The sequence below is a fragment of the Aquila chrysaetos genome, chromosome 17 (assembly GCF_900496995.4).
Source record: "Aquila chrysaetos chrysaetos chromosome 17, bAquChr1.4, whole genome shotgun sequence".
Taxonomy (NCBI): Eukaryota; Metazoa; Chordata; class Aves; order Accipitriformes; family Accipitridae; genus Aquila; species Aquila chrysaetos.
In genome coordinates, this window is record NC_044020.1 from 23,767,646 (window position 1) to 23,788,306 (window position 20,661).

Here is a 20,661-nt window from a genome sequence, read left to right on the forward strand (position 1 = left end):
CACACCCCGAAGCACACCACACACCCACACACACACCCCACACACACACCCCACACACACCCCACACACACACACCCACACACACCCCAACAACACACACACCCGCCACACACACACCCCACACACACAACCCCCCCTCACACACACACACATACCCCCTCACACATACCCCCTCACACACAGGCCACACACACCCCCCTCACACACACACCCCCCTCACACACCCACACCCCCCACCACAACCCACCCCCCCACCACACACCCCACAACCACACAAACACCCGCGCCACAAACCACCCCCGCACACATCACACCCGGACCCCCGCACACACACCAGACCCCCCCCTCACACACCCAGACCCCCGCACACACACACCCCAACCCGCAACATCAAAGCAAGACGCCCGCACCACACACCTAGGACCCCCGCGCACACACACCCCCCATCAAAACACCCCCACAAAACACACACACCCCCTCACACACACCCCCCCACAAACACACACCACCCACACACACACACATACTCCCCTCACACACACCCATACCCCCTCACACACACCCATAACCCCCCTCACACACCCCATACCCCTCACACACACCCATACCCCCTCACACACACACCCACACCCCCTCACACACACACCCCCCTCACACACACATACCCCCTCACACACACACACCCCTCACACACACCCATACCCCCCTCACACACCCATACCCCCTCACACACACCCCACACCCCCTCACCCCCCGGCCTCACCGGGGCGGCAGCAGGTGCGGGGCGGCGGCGGGAACCGGTCATTGGGCGGCCGGCCCGGGGCGCGGCCCGGGGGCGGGGAGGAGGCCGGGCGAGGGGAGAGCCCGGGAGAGACGGGGCGGGGAGGGGGGGAGCCGGATTTAAGGAGTGGCGCCGGGCGGAGGTGTCTTCGCCGCTGCTGTCGCTGCCGCCGTCTTCCCGCCGCCGCCATGCCCGTCAAAGGAGGCACCAAGTGCATCAAGTACCTGCTCTTCGGCTTCAACTTCATCTTCTGGGTGAGGGACCCGCGGCCCGGCCTCAGGGGAGCCCGCCCCGCTGCGGAGCCCGCGGCGGGGCTGCCCGGGAGAGCGGGGGGGGGGGCGGCGAAGTGCCGGGAGCGGTGGCTTTATTGTTTTTGTGGGTTTGTTCGGGTTTTTTGTCGTCGCTGTTTCGTTTCGGTTTTGTCGGTTTCCTTACTTCTTCCCCCACGCCCCCCCGGCGGGACAGGCCCTGCCCCCCCCATTCCCCTTCTCCGCCCCCCCCCCCCCCCCCCCCCCGCCGCTCCCGTTGCGGCCGCCCGACCTCTCCCCCCTCTCCGCCGGCCACCCCCGGTGGGCGCTTCTTCCCCCTCACCCTCCGCCGCGGGGCCCGGTTACCTGTTGCGGCACGAAGTGTGCTGCGTGCCGTGAAGCTCGGCGGGAGGCGTCTGAATAAGACATACAGCCGGCTCGCTCGTTTATTATTTCTTATTTTTTTTAGTAGGATTGGGGTTAGCCTAAGGCAGGCTGCCCGTTAACGTGTGTGGGGTACGCTAGGTGTGAAGGTAGCTTCCCCCCAACCCACCAGAGGTACCTACAGCTGGCCCAGAAAAACTCTCTTTGCGGGTTGTACTTCTCGGTAGGTTTTTGCGGCGTGAAAGCTGTAACAGGAGGCAGTGAGCCGATTCTTCAAGCTAGCATTTGTGGTTGCGATCGTCGCGTCTCGTTTGTGGCTTCTGCCTCGGATCTTCTGGGCAGCATCTTGTAAAGAAAATCCTCACATAGTTTAATCTGTAGGAGCACGCCACCGTCACGAGTGGAAATGGCATCTCCAGCGCGGTTTCTGGCACGACTGTCTTGTTTGCCAGGCAGCGTCAGAAAGCTTGGCTTAACTGAGAGATTATGGCTGCTTCTCAAGCACTCGGGGCGTGGACATCTGAATTTGGCATCGTCTGCCTTGGGGAGAAGTACACAGGAAACACAGTACAACCGCCTGCGTGCCTGATGTGTCGTTGTGAAGTGTGCGGTTCAAAAAAAAGAGCTTTCTCTTGGCTATCTGCTACAGCAGAGAAATGCGCCCATGACTCCTTTTCACCCTCTGTTGTGGAGGAATTAAGTCAGAGCTGTGGAAAGAAACCGCTTCTGGAGTCAGTTACAGTATTGTGCGTGGGATGACTGGAAGACGCAACACTAATGGATAAAATACTCTCAAAAATGGGTTTCAGCAAAGTGAGAAAATGGAACTGGGCTGCAGCTGAGGGAAGTTGTGCAGAGGAACTTCACAAGGGCTCAGGAAAGCATGTGTTGCCACCTGAGACTCACCAGGAGTATGAGCAGGGGGGTCAGATTTGGAGGGTTATAGCTGGTAAGAAGAAAAAGCCTAACAACGCAGTGGCTGAAACCTCTGGGTCAGTGAGGTGCTAAACCTCTTGTTGAAACAGGAGGAAATAGTCATAGTTTGCTTTGTAGCTTTTTATCTTTTTTTTTTAAAGCTACGGACTTTCTACAAACTATTTTATAGCCCAAGAATGCTTGTTGTGGCAAAGGCATTGCCTCAAAGACTCTCTTAACGTGAGCATCACCACTTGCCTCTCTGGGACCCAGGGCTGAGAATAGGGAGCATTTAGCTCAGGAGGTATCTGTTGCTCAGGGGTGTCATGGTAATAAAGCTCAGCAGCTTTACTTGCACCTTTGGGTGCCCAGGAAGCGTGGATGCAGGCTTGACCTGTTAAGCCAGAGATAAGTGTGTGTAGACAAGCCTGGGTAGCTGTTGGCTCTCAGGGCTCACAGTGTGGATCTCTGCCCTACCAAAAGGGCACTCCCCTGTCAAAAGGGAGTTTCAAGCGTGGTGTTAGTGATCCTCGTGTCCTCTATGGAGGAATAAAGTAGCAATATTTAGGGTTATTTTAGACTGTTAGGCCTCAATGAATGGTGTAAAAAGAAAAGTGTCTTGAGGCAGGCAGCACTAGAGGGCAGGAACAACCCTAATAAGAAAGGCAGCTTTAATGTTTCTTATGGTATTGGAGATGTGAAAAGTCTATTAAATAATGGAATTGAGAAGAAGTGTTGTGCTGGAGTGCAATTCTGATCCTAAAATTGAAGGCACAACCAGTGACTGGGTCTTGGCTTTGGGAACCCCCCTCAAGGGGAGGGATAAGCCTTTGCTTGCTTCTGAGTAGTCCGTGGGTGTGGGGTCCTATTGCCCAAGTGCTACTCGTGAATGGTGACAATGATGTAGTTAGATTTAGCGCACCTCCTGGAGCAAGAGAAGCTAAAAGGTCCTTTGAAACTGTGGTTGAGCTTACACAGTACCCCCTTTTTAAAATAAGTTGCCTCAAAAGGACAGGTGAGGAATTAAATGGTCTGTAGTAAACCTGTGGGTATTTGTAGATTGCATGTTAGGTGGCATGTATTTGTCTCCATCAGAGACTTGAGCAAGGGCGAGAGGAAGCGGAAAGAGTGAAACAGCTTGGTATAGGAGGCTATTAAAACAAAAATTGGGAAAATCCCAGAAAGTTGAAGCTGTGTCCGAAGGAAGGAGATAAAGGTTCATAAATGCTGGTGAGTCAAATGCACAAATATAATAAGGCTAGCCAAAGGAAAGCTTTAGGAATAACTTCCAAAAGCAAACCCAAGTAATATAGTCCCTCTTCAGACACATTAGGACCAGGGAGCTTCCAGGGGAGCCTTTACAGACAGTAATGGGTCCGGGTGTAAGAGCTGTGATGGGAGTGATGTTCTGTGGGAGTTTCTCTTACTGGGTGGGGGTGCTTGGGGAAGACCTTGGCGAAGTTCTGTGCTGTAACTTGTCTTTGACTCTGAATCCCTCACAGCCTTGAACTGACCTCCCGATGAAAAGGTGGTGAAACAGCAACAGTACATGCTGATTAACAACTTTCCAGGGTCACGCAACAGTTACTTCAGAACTATAAATGCGTTGTGATTAGGGAAAACCTGCTCACCACCTGCCTCAATGCCAGAGGGCTGGAATGTGGTGAATTTGAGGCTAGGTTTTTTGTTTTACGTTATTTGGGGGGATGTAGAGAGTGGCACACATGGTGCCTCTGGAATAGGCAGAGGAGAAGATTCTTTAAAAATAAAAAGTTGGTGTATGCATGGAGATGTGACATTGGAGGAGAGAGAATGGCTACTGCAAGGGGAAGTTCGGCTTGATGAAGCTGTTAACTTGAAGCCTTTAAAAGCCTGCATCTTGGAGAGAGCAAGGGCTGGTTGATGTTAGTTCACTTGTTCGATGTCTGCTGGAAATCTCAGGGTTCTTAGGGAAATGAAGCAGTCCTGGAGTAAGACCCTGGCGGGGATGAAACTGCTGACTGAGCGGAGGCAGGGCTGAGCTGAGGTGGAACTCTCTTGTAGGGGGGAGAACCGGCAGAGCTGGTGTGCAGGAGCAAACTGCGTGGTGGTCAGTACAGTCCCACCTAACCTGGAAAAGCTGGCGAGGTAACACTTCGGTGCTTGAGCAGCATCCATTACTCAGAGCAACAAAGATGGGTGCATGCTGGCGTAGCAGGCTGTGTGACAAAGCAGAGGGTGACACTCGCCGAAGGTAGGCATGGAGTAACATGTGTGGGAGGCAGGAGCAGGAGGCAGCCCGGAGTTACGAACTAGTTGGTTCAGGGGCAGCTGCTGCCACAGAGCAATGAGGTCTTGGGAGAAAAGGGTCTGCAATGGCTCAGCAGCACCAGAGGAAAACCAGCTTCAGAAGCAAAGGAGCTAGAGAAGAGGAAAGAAGATGCCACTGCACAAATCCATGGTGTGCTGGTGTCCTGCAGTGCTGTGGGCTGCTCCAGTCTTCTGCCTACCTTGAGAGGAACAGAGTGGAGCTTGGTAATGTTTGGGAAAGGAAGAGGGGGGTTTCTGTTACCAGGAACTGTGGGTGGACTGGGATTCTTCAGCCTGGAAACAGATGAGAGAAGCATGTTAGAGGTCCGTAGGATCACGGCTGGCCCGGTAGTGGGTAGGGCCTGACTGTACTGAAAGAGTCAGTGAGCAAGAACTGAGGGGTATTAAGTCTGAAAAGAGGGAAGCTTCAGAAGACGGAGCTGCATTTTTTTTGCTAGTCCACCATGGAGAGAACTATCTCTTTATTTAATCCTACTGTTTTTTAGTTATGTGGAGCAGTTCCCTGGCATTACATATTATCACTGTTCTGTGATCCCACAAGTCTCTTGCCTCCTTGTGATCATCTTTTTCACAGGACGACTGCCTTCCCAAGGAGAAAATGTGCCACTTAACCCTTGCCCCCACCACCCAGAGTTAAGTTTCCTTTTCGGAAAGGAACCATATTAGGTATGTCAGCTCTCCCTAATGTTAACCAGCCAGTTTGTTTCTGAAGAGATCATTAACTGAGCCTTCTGCTTTGTTTGGACTTGTAGGATTATCTATGTGGTTGTAGCATGACTTGGAGTTTCTTCACAGTTTGAATACTTCAGCCTTAAAGGTCTGCTGGGGGATCAGCTCTGGGTTTTAGTTCTGACAGTCCTTTGCTGTGCCCTGCTCCATTTGCAGCGCTGCCCCGGAGCCCTCTGCTCCAACAGTGAGGCTTGTCAAACCACTGACATAGCAGGCAGCTGGGTGTGCTCAGGCTTGTGGCTTTGCAATTCATGAGTGCTAGCAAAAGAAGCGGAGGCTGTAGGTTTCTTCTCCTAATGCTGCAGATCTGGATGCCTATAAAAGCTGAAGACTGACCCAGGAAAGTGAGTCTCAGACAGTATTATTAAATACTGGGTGACTTAACTGTAGGCTAGAAGCAGTGTGAGAGTTTTCCATCGCTAAGCCCTCCTGGCTTTTGACCTGAAGTGAGATGAGGTTGCAAAGGCTTTTTTTCAAGTGAGGCTGTAGCAGTGAGCACAGGTGGACCAGCAACCCTTCTCTCTGCCAGTCCCTCTCCTGCACCTCTCCCTTCCCCTGGGGTGCTGCTGTGGCACAGTAAATTGAAATAATAACGCTGCTGTGACATACTGTGTATTACCAAGGTTCTTCAGTATAACTTAAAATCATTTTGTCAGCATAGCCCTGACAAGGAAAGCTGCAGGTATGTGCAGGCTTTGTTCTCGCTGCGTGCTTTGTGAGTAAGCCTGCGCCTACGCACCCCTGACACCAACAAAGTGCCTTTTGCATAGGTCTGGAAACCTCTGTTTGGGTTTGGCTCTCTCTGCATTGTGTATCACTTCATCTTTTTCCCAGCTAAAACCCTGCAGCTCCTCTTTGAGGCAGCCTTGGGAGTCAGGTGCCTGCTGTACAAGAAATGCTGGTTTTTCTGGCACGGCTGGCCTCTTGCTTTTCTTCACTGATACCTGAGCCCTTCAGCACTTCAGTTGGGATGCTTTCTGCTGAGAAGCCACAAGGGATATACCTTCCCTTAAACCTTTGCTTAGGTCCATCCTCTTTGTCCTGTGTGAATCTTCAAAGCGTTCCCTGGTTTGGGTTTTTGGGGGTGTTTTGGGGTTTTTTGGTTTTTTTTTTTTTTTGGAAGAGCAAGCCTAGGAGGCTGGAGAAGACAACCATGGGCAGCAAAGCTGTGCCTGCCTTTCGATGCAAATGCTCCCATAGTGGGGAGAAAGGGCTCTTGGGCTCCCCATGGGGAGAGCGTGGGGCTGGGGGTGTTTGGCTTGGTGTGGAAGTAAGGAGTATACCCATAGGTGCCTTCTGTGGGAATGCCTTCTGTATTATATACTGAAAATTGACATTAGTAAACACTTTCCAGTTTCTTGGTGGTGAATCAAGAATGTTGTTCCCTTCTAGAAAGAACTTCTTATCAGAGATAAGGCTTTGGGTTTTTTTTCTTTTCATGCATGCTTTGCCTAACCAAAGCTCCAGACTTTCTAAGCTTATTGCTCACTCTTGAGATTAAATTTTTAATGTCTGCTGCTATGTGTGGTATTTCTGTCCTCATCTCACTTTTGTAGAGTTTTTTTTGATAGTTAAATGGTCTTCAAAGGAGAGAAGGAAGAGCTGAGAAGCACACTCTCCAGCTTTCTAGTTTGTCCTGGTTTCTTTTTTGCATGCAAGATGACTCCAGTTTTTTCTTTTTAAAGTGGGGAGGATTCAGTCTGTTCAAGGCAAACTGTTAGTGTTTGCCATACCAGAGTGCAACTCCCTCTTGCAACACTTCTCTGATGCCTTCTGCCAGATGCTTCACCCAGAAGCTAATTTATACACACAATGACTTTCTGCAAACACTGGCACCAATGTTGAGGAACCTGAGGCACACAGACAGAGGTGATAATAAAATAAAACTAAATATTTTTATCTATAACTTGATTGCATTGTTCCAGATCAGCACACAGCTGTGTTGCTGTTTCAGTAGCCTGTGTTTTCCTCTTGTCAGTGCAGTAACTTTACTGGATTCATTTTATCCTGTTTTGCAAGAAAGAGCACTCTTTCTAAACTTTGTACTGTGGTACACTGAACTCTTACCAGTCTGTTTAATATGCTAAAACTTTTAGCTGGCCTTACAAGGCACTTTTTCTTGTGATACACTAGTCCTTCAGTGTGAAGATTTAAGATTGCTAAGCCATACAATGTCATTGTGGTCACCCAGAATAAAACAATGGGTGGAGGGGTCAGTGGAAATACTGACACTTGGCACTTTGGTAAACCTTGGGTATTTTCAGTAAAGAACAAGAACGGCATTGTTCTTGTGTGGCATTGTGGTTTAACACGCAAACGCATCTGTCAGTGAGATGCTTCATGTCAGGAACTAAGTTTGTTCTTGTTCTGGTATCCCCATGCTTTTATGCTGGTTCTTTGTCACCACCTCTTTAAATAACAGCTGTATCCTGTGTTTACTTCTGGTGCTACTAATGCAAGGGTGAACGTATTAATTGGTATTATTTAACAAGACTTACTTGTCGTTACAGCTCGCAGGGACAGCAGTTCTTGCAATTGGACTATGGCTTCGGTTTGATTCACAGACCAAAAGCATCTTTGAACTGGAATCCAACAACACAACGTTTTACACAGGTAAGCAAGGAGATGGCTCGGGGTGATAGATCACACTTTTGCACCCTGATTTCCAGACTGCTTAGAAACCTTTGTCTTCCTCAGGCTAAGACAAAGAGGCTAAAGACAAAACTGCCCTAAACAGCCTTGGTGGGACAGAGCAGCTTCCCCTGGCTGGTGCAGGGGGCCAGCCTCTGTTTTGAGCTCTCACACAGACAGCAGCAGTGTCATGCTAGCTGTTACTTGGCTCTTTATGCATTACATATTGCTTCACCTTTTTCCCAGCTTAAACCCTGCAGTTGCTTTTTGGGTGCTGTTGGTAAGCATTTTGTTTGTAAGCATACCAGGGAGGACTCTTGGTAGACACAGAGGGTGTCTCTTCCTGATGCTTCTCACAATATAAGTCAGCAAAGTTTCACTCAACTAAATGAATAGTCACAGGTGACATCAATAACTAATTATTTCCTCCAAAGTGACCAACCTAAGCTACCCCAAAACCCCAAGTCTATTGCCTCATCTCTCAGAAGAAGCATATGTACTACTGTCTGACTCTTACAGCCCTGTGTATGCTAATTTATACTGAACATAATGGAAAGGATGCACAAATATCTTGGTCTATATGAGCAACTATTACATGTGACCTAGATCAATGTAGCTCTAGTTAGGCCAGGTGGAAGTTATTCCTTGATCTATTCTGTTTTGCAAGATTACCAATTAAGGGACAAACACATGTGTCTTCAGCTTGTTATTCTAATGTTGTAGGAGTTCCTAACTGAATAGGATTTTATCCTAACTGGCTGGTTTTGATCTCTACAGTCACTTTTAAGCTTGGGCAGAGGAACATGTGCTTCTTTGGTTGTCACTTGTAGGTGCTCAAACACTTCTTGAAACCCAGTAGCTGTGTTTGAAGACCTCTAACAATTGAAGAAAGCAAATTCAAATATGTACCTTTCTTACATAGGTGTCTGTCATCTTTGATTTGGACAATCCTTATGCATACCTATTTCACATCCCAGTAGCATGTGGATTTGCCAGGCATCACTCATTAGCCATCCACAGCATGGTTAGGTTGGCCTTTCTCTTGCCAGGAAAACTGGCTCCTATGGTGAGCTACTCAACCTGTCACAACACCCAAACTGGTGTCTAAAGGGTCAGTAAGGGTGGTGTGGGGCATGCTGGGTGGTACAGCTTCTGTTGCAGCCTTATAGTACCAGGGTAGCCTGTGCCTACAGGGAGTACTGTTAGGAATGGTGAGTTGGGCTTGTTAGAGACAGTAGTTGGGAATATTGAAATGCTTGTGCGACTCCATGAAGAGGCCACAGGCATGTAGATGGCTCTTCTGTGAGAAAGTTGGCATTTCACCCTTGATATGCTGGCAAGGTAGCAAACTGGGTTCTTGCAGCTGCCAGGAAGATTTCCAGATGCTTTTAACTGGACCTTGGAAAGGGAACAGAAATCTAAACTTAGCCATTGAGCTGAATATTTAACAAGTCTTATTCTGGGTAGTCTAAAACAACTCTTTCACCTCCTAAAGCATAAAAGTTTTATGATGTGATACTTAATCTACTGGCTGCATTCAGCCAGTGAAACCTACTTGAAGTCTCTGTAGGTTAAACTGAGTTTTAAAAAGTTTAACAGGAATTACTGTTTTAACATTTTTCTGGGAGTGGTTATTGACTGCAGTTTCCAATAGGAAACTGAAAGAATCTGTCAATTTGCACCTAGTAACAAAGCAGGGTACCTCAAAAGCTTTTCTGATGGACTTTTTTTTTTAAATGCAGAAAGTTTAAGCTGGGGTAAAAAAATTGGTGCCAGAATTTCCTGCTGATAAGAAATGTCAGGCTTAATCATTTACATGTGCTTAATCAAGCAGATGTTTATTTTGGCAGCTAATCTTACCGGTTTGCATCTAGAAAATATCATTTGCAAATGCTCACATATGGCTTTCTTTAAATAGTATTGATTTGGCCTCTGAGGGCCAGAGAGACCCAATTTTTGTTTACATTGATAGAAATGTCATACTAATTGCACATGCTTTGTGCTGATTCTTTGTCTCGTGTTTCACCACCCCAATAATACTTTCTTGCCATCCTTTGGGAGATGTTTTGCTTGCTACATCTTGCTCTCACCAGCTAGCAGCTGTAATGCTTAGGCTAGCAGTTCCCAAGCTTAGGAGGAAAGGTTTGTGCATAAATGGAGTCTTTTAGCGCAGAAATCTTTGCTCTCTATGCTCCAGCACACTTGCTACCTAAATTCTGGGCAGAATGGTCTACAGGCTCAGCCACTTGATGTAGTTTGAAGAAGTATCTGCTTTTGCAAAAGCAGAAAATGCGGAGTTTCTTGTGGTTAGAGACGCTGTCAAGTTAGGCAGCTGAAGTGTAGACTTGTACCTCCATGACTGATGGAATAATTCAGTGTTTCCTGATGGAAAAGCAGGGTAGGAAAGCATTTAAAGCCTTATGACAGATTATGATGATGCTTTTTAATACCCATTCTCCTAGAGGTAACATGCTTCAAGAATTCTCAGATGTTGATAAATCACTAGTTCCAGCTGTCTCTAACTGCAACACCCTTCATCTGAAGATAAGTTGATAACTCTGGCTCTGAGCCAGTTTTAACATGTGTCTTACAGTTTGAGATGGCTTTATCCTGCCTGTTTTCTAAAACTTGTGAAACTGCAGTAGGGGACATGTTAATTGTTGTAAATTGAAGTTTTTATTTATCAATGCATTCCACCACAAGTCTTGATGTGTTTGCTTTGAAAATTAAGCACAGCCCTTTATTTGCTTGGAACACCTCAGTAAAGAAACTTAAACCTTGGCAAAAGCTACAAATGCTATTTCTGGAGCAACTAATTTTATACCTTGCTGCTGAGGTCTCAACTAGCCTGTATACATGTCTCCATTTTTCTCCTCCCTAGGAGTTTACATCCTTATTGGAGCTGGTGCACTTATGATGCTGGTTGGTTTCTTGGGATGCTGTGGTGCATTGCAGGAATCTCAATGTATGCTTGGCCTGGTAAGTGTTCAGAGTAGCTTTTCAATTTTTAGCAGCACAATGAGAAAGGAAGGAAAATATTGCTGTGCAGTTCAAGGGCAGCAGATGCTGATTGTTTTGGCTCCACAATGTTTAAAGTCATGGTCACCTACATAATGCTACAATGTTAGATGTAGCTTCCACTTCTGGCCCTGAATCCAAATGTGCCTGTTGTATTTGAATATAGGATGACTTCAGGCGTTAGGGTCATCATATTCAGACATTGAAGTATCAAGACTGGGAGCATGTGTGAACACAGAACTAAAATGTTGATAAGAGTAATGCTGTTTATTAAACAGTTTGTCCTGAACTCTGAAGGCTGTGCAATCTTTAATCTTTGAGACTAGAACTGTGGTATTTGATCCTTGAAACAACAAGCCTCTACTGTTCATAATCACAGGATGAGCTCTTCTAGTTGACAACTGCTCTGCAAGCCAATTATTGGAGAGCAACCTCATTGTTTTCAGACTGGAAGGGCCAGTAGAGCTTACTGGGTTCATGCACATCTGTACACTTGTGGAACTACTCAGCCAAATAACCAGAAGACTTAGTTAATAAAAGACTACTACTATAGCTGGTGAAAGAACAATTCCCCTTCTGTGTCATGGAAGAAGTTAATTTTGTGTATTTCTTGCAAAATAATGCTTCTAGCCCTTTGTTGTAATTCTGAACATCCCTCTTTAAAGTGCCTTTAAATGGTAGTGGTGTTTTGGACCTGGTAGTCAATTAAACACAGAGATGACACTTGTGTATCACATAAAATAGAAATAAAACAAACTGACCATTAGACCTCTGGGAGTTGGAGGCAAGCTGGGTATTAAGTAATGACTCCTAAAGCAATAGGAGTGACAAACCAGAGAAGAAGTGGTGTCAGCTGTTGTGATGTGTCTGAGTGACCTGGGCAACTTCAAAGTTTGAGTTAATAGATGATTGGTTTTAATTAACGCTGATCAAAAAGGAGGACTTCTGCTTGGAAAACACTGCCAGGCTTTCTGACGCTCCTGGGAAGAAGTGCTGACCCAGTGCAGTGTGTCCTCTTTCCTAGTCTTACCAGTGTTTCAGACCTCCAACTGGAATCTGGTTGAGTGACAGTTCGCACAAGGCTGGGTGCTGGGGACTGGACAAGCTTGCAGTATGTATGTGTGAAGCTGTTTTGTGGTGCTATGGTCTTAACTAATGATGTGGTCTTTCTTTTCTAGTTCTTCCTCTTCCTTTTTGTGATTTTTGCCCTTGAAATTGCTGCTGCTATCTGGGGATTTGCAAATAAAGAACAGGTAGGTTGCTCTTAAAAGTTGGCAGGGTGATGAGGCACTGGAACAGGTTGCCCAGAGAAGTTGTGGATGCCCCATCCCTGGACGTGTTCAAGGCCAGGTTGGATGTGGCTTTGAGCAACCTGGTCTAGTGGAAGGTGTCCCTGCCTGTGGGAGGGGGGCTGGACTAGATGACCTTTAAAAGTCCCTTCTGACCCAAACCATTCTGTGATTCTATGACTGCGCCCACAGAAAGTTAGCAGTCTACTGAAATCTATAGCAGTACTGGTCAAATCCTGATTGCCCAGGGAATTTGGGGGAGAGGAAGAAGATGCATTCGAGCAAAACAATACAAAAAATTAATATTTACAAATGAGACTGTAGCAGAGAAACCAGAATCCAAGATGCTGTTGCATGCTAGAGATACCCTCCTGGCTGAGCTGTGAAATGAAGCAGACCATCAGTGAAGCTTTACCACTTCTATATATGAGCTGGGTCAGCTATGGGCTGAATGCTTCTGCATCTAAACCATGACTGACCTGGGCTGTCCCCTCAGAAGCAGTCAAGATTCTGTCTTATTTCAAAATAAGGTGCTTGGTGATCAGGGTTGCTTTTCTGCTTGTACTATACAGCAGGGGAATATAGCAGCTTCTGGGGTACAGAAATTAATAGGGAATATTTCTGTGTAACCAGTGGGCAAAGACTTGGTTCTCTCACTCCTCCTAGAAGCTCAGAACTTTGGAAGGGAAACTGAATCTTATCTGTTTAGGTGTGGCTTTTAAGGTGAGCGTACCAGTTAGGCTCACCCGTTTGGGTGAGAAATGCTGTCCACCCTCTGTTCCCACCCTCTATTTCTACATGTCAAAGGGATGGGTATTGTAGGTTGCAGAATTTTTAATGCCTAGCTCAAAACAAGTTCTCCATAATTGATATTAAGGTAAGCGTAATACACCACAACTCTTTGCTATCTTGTAGGTTATTGAAGAGTTAAAGGACTTCTACAAGGAAACCTATGGAAAGAGATCTCAACCAGCTGCCCGAGAGACACTGAAAGCATTTCAGTTAGCTGTAAGTACATGATTATAATTAAACCAGACAGTAATGCAGCTTCTTCACACTGTTCCTCATGTCATCCAGTCCCCTGTACAAGTGTAGTACCTTACTAACGAGAAGAAACCAAAGGAGCATTAGTAACAAATTGCAGAGAAGATCTCTTTGTATAGCATCGGTGAATTCAGTATGCCTTTTTGTCCCTCTGAACCTCTGAAATGCATAGAACTAGTTCTTGTTTTCCTAAACAAACTTGGAAGCAACCTGGGTAACTCTAGACCTGTGGTATTGATCTAGAGGCACCATAGCCTGCACACCTGCATGTCTGTGAGGAGTTCCTCTTTGTGTCTGTACAAGCTGTCACCAAAATTAATGTGTGTATACTTAATGAGATCTAGCTCCTCCTTTCAGAATCTTGTCCTTTAATGCAATAAAGGCTTTTTAAAATCAGGTTTATAGCAGTTACATTGGCAGGACTTCTAAGTAAGTTTGCATAAGGTCTGTAATAAAACCTAATGTAATCTGTTTTTCCTTTTTACCAAATAAATACAGAGCAAAAATAAGGATTATTTAACCTGCCTCTTCCTCCTGTTTTCTCTTGTAGCTAGACTGCTGTGGTCTTACAGGATTTCTTGAGCAGCAGTTCATGGACACCTGTCCGAAGAAGACCACGCTGGAGTCGATTACTGTAATGGTAAAGCATGACTTAATTTAACAACAGCTCTGCCCAATGAGTAGAATGAGAAACATGTTTCTGACACTTCCAGTCCATGGGAAATTCCCATGTGACACTTAGCAACCTAACTCTATAATCAGTCTGGCTGTGGAAAATCAACATACTGTTACTGTGGAAAGAACAAGCAGGGTCAGCAGGAAATCTGAACTTGCACAGGAAATGTGCAGTCTGTGTGTCACTAGACTCACTGGCGTGGTGGACAGCATAAGGCCAAAACTTCACCTAAAAAAAATGCAGCACGGGAGTTGTTGCCTCCCCTCTTGGTTAGGGAGAAGTAGAGCACAGGGTGGGAGCAGGTCTGAAGTTTTAGCAAGGAAAAGAAGGGGGATAATGCATTGATGGCCTGTTCAGGTGAGTATGTCACTGTGAAGCCAGTTCTCTGAATTGGATTCCCGTGTTGAAATACTGCTGCAAAGGTGCCTGTATGCCACAGATACAGGAGAGATTTTGTTTAGTTCTGAACTACCCCTTTTCCTCTTTCTTACAACTGTCTTGTGCTCTTGCTTCATGGTCCAAGACCTCACGTATGAGTCTTCCCACAGTAAATAAGGTTCTTGCAATGCAGGAATTCAGTTAATGACTTGAGTTTTTTCACATTACTTGTGCTTTTCCTTTCACTACAGATGATTTTGTGTCTGCAAGCATCTGACCACATGAGATGTTTCAATCTGTATTTAGACTGTATCTTTAGTCCCATCCATACAATCTGCTATGAGTTAGACTATATGGGAGTAGCTGAGATGGCATGCAGGTTTTATTGTTTGCTTTTATTCTAAATGTGTTTTAGTTTCATCTGTTGACTTCATGTGTGATGTGTTTATGGCCTAGTCCCAACTGTAGAAAAACAGTAGATTGACTGTGAGATTAGAAGGATGTAATGGTGTGGCTGATCTGTGTGCCTATAAGCAAGTCTGTATTGATATTCTGATTTAACTGGTTAATTCTTGCCAGTATATCCCTTTAATCCTCGATCAGTCTTTCCTTCTGGACTGGAGAAGGAACAACTAAAGAAAAAGGTAGTTTTCAGCAGCTCACTGTAGTCTGCTGCTGGAATAAGTAGGACAGGAGTTGAGATGAGACTTTGACCAGCTATCAGGCTCCTAAATATCTGTCCTTCTGTAATACTTCCTTGTTCTTTTTCTTGGCTACCATGTGTCTTTGCTGGGGAAAGGACTGTACTTAACTCTTTTCTCAGTTACAATGGTAATTCATTGTCCTCGGAGCTTCAGACTGGCACCTCTATGAATCTACCCACAGCCTAGCATGTATGCATGCAGCTCGAGGAATCCTGCCATTCCCATGTACCGTGTGTTCATAAGGTGTCTGCAAAATTACAATAGCAATTGGAAGTATCAAGAGCAGTTTCAAATCTATTTTGAGAAGGGCTGAGCAATACAGCAGCTTAAATGCTGACAGCCCTTAGTAACAAGTCTGGTACAACTGCTGTTGGTCCTGATCTACCTGATCAACTGCTGTAGCCAAGGTGCAGTTAAGAGGTTTAGATACTTGAAGAGTAGATGTAAACTTCTCCACCAACTTTTGTGGTGGAGCCAACATCCCTGGCTCTCTCTAAAGATGTGAAAATAAAGGCCAGTTCAAAGCAGCTTTCAAAAGATAAGTCTTCACCTCTAGCACGAGCAGACTTGGTCAAAGGTGTAGCATCAGTCAGCAGACTTGAGCTCAGACAAACAAGCAGAAACAAACCTTTTGTATGTATGAAACACTAATGAACAGTTTGTTTCTTTTCAGTCGTGCCCTGCTGCCATTGATGATGTCTTCAATTCAAAATTGAATGTGATTGGAGCAGTTGGCCTTGGCATTGCTGTAATAATGGTGAGTTTCGAGATTACTTAGAGGGTAGCTGTATGACCAAGGGATACTTACAGCAGAAGTCTGTTGAACAGTGCCTGGCATGGGAGTCTACAAGCCCATTCCGCTAATGACAAGTAGTGGCAGGACCAGGGTGTGTGCTGTGGGGCCCCGAGGCAGCGCAGAGGGTGGAGTGTCCTGGACCTCCCTGCTTCTGCTTTGGATTAGGATCTGCCTCCTTGTAGTTTTAGCAGTGGTGAAGTTGTATCAGTAGTGCATGTATAGATAGGGCGAAGATGTATTGGTCGTGTTGCCAGCACACTTATTAATCCTAATATCTCTTGAGGATCCTTGCTTTTGTTTCCTTTGTAACAAAGACTGCTTGAGAACTGAGATAACAGTGTTAGTAAGAAAATTTGCACTTTTTTGTTCGACTTCTCTGGAGGAAAGTATGACGTGGATGCAAATATGCTGGGATGACCAATGATTTCTTAGGAGCTACAGCAGTGGTTTATAGCTGATCTATTTTTGTATTTTAAGTATTGAGGGTGAAGGGGATTCATGAGAATGGACTGAAATTTGAAGGTGGAAGGGAGGGGCAGGGACATGAACTGCAGAATGAAGTGTTAAAATGGCATCTGGGCTGGGAAGAGCAGCTATGCTTGTGCCCATGTTGATAAAAGAATGTGCTTTGGTCTCCTGATTTGTAATGCATTTGTTTTCTTTACAGATTTTCGGCATGATATTCAGTATGGTTCTCTGCTGTGCTATCCGCAGAAACAGAGAAATGGTCTAAGAGCTAAAAACCCAAGACTGCTGCACTATAATATCTTTGTCATTAACTTTAGCGTTCTGAAAGCATTTCTAAAAAGTTATATATTTGTTACCTTTTTAATGCTTTATTTGGTACTGATGTAGGTTTGCTTTTTGTTATAGGTTAAAATGATAAAGGTATATCTGACTCAAGACAAATATTGTATATAAAATATCTGACTTTCTTGAAACTTACATAATTTGGATGTAATTTATGTTGGAGACAATTTGATACTTAATAAAGAGTAAGGTGTATTGTATGTTTATGGGGAAGAGGAGATTTTACTATGCTTATTAATCATACTGTTTGATGCATAGCATGGAGTTGAACTTGCATAATGTGTAAAGTGTTAAATCACTGGGGCTTTAGTATAAAGCAGGAAGTAACTCCTGTGCCAATGCCATATCTGAAAGGAATTCCAAGGAATAGAAAAGATGACTGTCAGCATGTTAGGGAGGGTGTTGCCATTCTTCCTTTCCTTGTTGTGTGTGAACAAAAGCAGTTCTTAATTATATTCCTAAAATGTTACTGCTGTAACACTTTTACTGTCATCTTTGTACAGGGTGGCAAAGGATGACTGTCACACTGGTGATATGCAGGCAGTGGTACTTTGATGCAAACAGGCTGGGCTCTACCCTGGAGCCAGCTGGGCTTTCTTCTATCAGCCTGTCTGCTGACATAACTCTGGCCCCTGGCATCTGACACAGCCTTGGTCCCTTGACAAGGCAGATTCCCATAGTGTATGCTCCAGATTTTTCTCGTTGGCTGGCTTTGTGCTTTGTTTCTCTAAAGCCACCGAAGTACAATCTCAAGGGCTTACAGCATGTGTGCCAAATCTCAGGTTTCCAAGTGGAAAAAACAAAAGTTGCATGAGAGGTTACTGTACAGCTCTGCAGTTCCTGCCTGCAGCAGCAGCTAGAGCTGTGGCTATCCTGTTTCAGTTTAAAAATGGATATGGGAGGGAGCAGAGACATTAGTGTGGAACCCTTAGCCTAAGGAATTACCAACTTGTCCTGTACTTCTACTCTGAATGGCTTTTTAAGTGTTGGGTTTTCTCTTAAAATATCTTCTGGTGGGGGCTGCCTGTGGACTTGGATCCTTACCAGCAAGTTGATGTTCTATACCTGTATCTGGTGTTTCCCTGCTGTTGTATCTCAGCTGTGTTCCTAGGAGCTTCTGGTCTTTGTCCTCTAGGTGCTACAAATGTCTTGTAGTAGTCCTTGCTTGTTCCCACCTTTCTTTTGAAAGGAGGTTGGTATTTATTATGAGAAATACCAGAACCGTGGAGGGTCAGGCTCTGGCTGTACCTCTGGACTAATGCATGAATGTATTGCCCACCCTTGTGTTACACTTTGTCACTTCTTTAAGGGATTATGCAAACCATACAGCTCTCCTCTGTAATGTGTTGCACTATTCTGTGTTAATGGGGCCTTTGTAAAAAAAAAAAAAAGTCTGAATTTCAAAAAAGTGAAATGGTCATCATGCTTTTGTGTGTCTTGCAGAGACTGGAATAACTCCAGAAAGGAGTTGATCTAATTTTCCTCCTTGGATAGATGAGAGAGGCTGGAGGGAAAAATCTGACCTTGTATGGGAATTTGAGACCTACCATGTCCCTGAGCTCTTGCAGAACTGAGAAGTAGTGTTTTTGTCAGCTGTGCCGTTCTGGGCATGGGACTGAACCTGGCACCTGAAGGAGCTGGGCTGAATTGCTGTCAACCATAATGAAAGTTTACTGCTGACTTCAACTGCCCTCGGTTTTATTGCTCCATGTTGGTGCATGTGTTTGGGTTGCCAACATCCAACGTGGCTGTAGTCCAACACTAGCAGTGTTTGTCAACATCCAAGAAAATGCAGTGGGTTGTAACTAGGGTGATGAGAACTAAGCTGTAGGCTCAGCACCTCGGCTCAGGAGATGAGTTTGGGTGATGGCTGTGGAGGAAGCTCTCAAACTGGCATCCAGGTCAACTGAATATCCAGAAGACTTAAGTTTATAGCTTCCACTGTTGCCATCTTTGACAGAAGCTGGATGGGGGCTTCCTGCGAGTTAGTCTTTACCTTGCAACGCTGCTGCCTTAACCACATTGTTTAATGCAACACTTTGTGCCTCTCTGCCTGCCCCCTTCCCCTGTATTTTAAGTCCTACAGCTGAATCTTTGGCCCTTCTCTTTGAACATCCTATGTGTGTAGGCTGGTGTTTTCTGAGTAACCAACAGATGGATAAGTAAGTCTTCTTTTATCAGAGAAGAGCTACTGCTTATTGCTTGAGTATTACTTTCCTTTTGGCAAGAACATGAACTACAGATGCAAAACCTGGTTGCAGTCATCCTAAGATCTGCAAGCTGGCCTGGAATGAATACTTCTCAGTAGTGAATATTGATGAGTTATATGATTAGAAGTTTTACTTTACAGGTAGCAGTCAGGACTGAATTTCCTGAAGAATTTGGTTCTAAGAAATGGTAGCCCTAAAAGTCTGTGTTAGTAGCACTGACTGTCCAAGATCCTCCCATCTTCCAGTTAGGTCAGGATTGTCTTGAGGAAGCTGGAGCAAAATGTGATTTGTGAAGCAATATGTAGAGGCTCAGCTGTACAAAAGGGATAATAGATTTTTCTGGGAAGCAGGAATGGGGGAATTGCAGTACTGAAGAGGAAACGCTGTTTGGGACAATGTCAGAGTGCAATCTTTTTTTAATTTCTTTTTTTTTCCAGTGCATGCGTTGTGGCAGAAGTGACTAACAGTGGTGTAATGCTTGTGAAGGGAGGGAGAGTGAAATGAGTCAGGACACGGCAAGGATCCCTGTTAGGAAGAGATCTGTCCTGGTTTGGTGGGTCAGCAGAGAAGCAACTACTGATGCTTGGAAAAAACTAGGAGAAGGAAAAAATTATCCAGAGGTGGGATGTAATGTCTGTTGGGAGGAATAGATACGGTGAAGGAGAACATACAAAAGTAAAATACTTCTTTGTCTTTATGCCATCCTAGCTTCTCCATTAGTAAACAGAAAGGTGTAACTATGTTAAGACCTTAAAGCCTGCCTGGAATGTGAGAAACCACTCCAGAAAGGAAAAGGGCTTTAAGGAGCTCTATTTTCACACACAAGCAGAGTTCTTCATTAAACACAGGTGCTGCTAATCCTTTGCAGTCAATTTGCTTAAGGTAGCTATGTTTTGTGGCCAAATGTGACACTAGATATTGTACATCTATGGGAATTGCTTGTGGATAGCAAAGAGCTGTGGGATCTGAGCAGTCCTGGTCCAGATGCTTGCTTGGATTGGGATAGTAGAAAAGATAACAGGTAATGGGATTAAGTCCTATGTTAGGCATTAACATAACACACCCCCTGTAATGTTGTTAAATGGATAATGTTATGCAAAGATTGTATGAGCTCACGAAAGGCATGGGGCAAAGTGGCAGAGCAGAGGTTGCTGCTGGGTTTCAGCTTGGGTGGATGGGGAAATACTGGTGTGTTCTGCACCATATTGCTCCAAGGCTGCTGTTAGCTCTGCCCCTTGTCTGCTGCTCCGAGGAAAACAAGGGAAGATAAAGCCAAACTGCTAAAGGATATGGCTATTTACATGTTCTAAGCTAGCCAAGGACAGTAGGGAAAAATAATAGAGCGCATGCTCTAGAATATGGGAATTTGCACCAGGAAACAGCATATCTGCTGTTGCAAGCTTAAGAAAATAAATGTTTGACTAAGGGGCAGGGACTTTAAAGTGATCTGGTGATCTACGAGGTAACTATGCCAGAAGAAAGATTTGCAGACTTACTTTAGAAAATCGGAGCTAGCTGGCCTCAGGAATGGAGAGAGTCTCAAGGTAGCTGCATGGTCAGCAGCAGTGTTGGAAGAAGGTGCACCAAGGCAGGGAGAGCCTTGTTTACCACAGGGACAGGGTTTATTGCTGGAAAATAGCTTCCTCCTTTACAGCGGAGCTAGGAAAGTTGTCTGTGGTACAGCACACTGTCATTTTATAGGAATCCTAGCACACCAGCACCGTAATTGAGTACAAGG

General features: G+C 45.3%; 1 protein-coding gene across 1 annotated transcript; it reads left to right on the top strand.

Moving 5' to 3' along the window:
* Positions 1–845: 845 nt before the first annotated feature.
* Positions 846–16,913, top strand: CD9 (CD9 molecule). The gene is made up of 8 exons (XM_030041094.2): positions 846–1,035; positions 7,878–7,980; positions 10,880–10,977; positions 12,195–12,269; positions 13,221–13,313; positions 13,900–13,989; positions 15,781–15,864; positions 16,571–16,913. The coding sequence occupies exons 1-8, from the start codon at positions 970–972 to the stop codon at positions 16,634–16,636; spliced, it is 675 nt and encodes a 224-aa protein (XP_029896954.1). The 5' UTR covers positions 846–969; the 3' UTR covers positions 16,637–16,913.
* Positions 16,914–20,661: the final 3,748 nt, after the last annotated feature.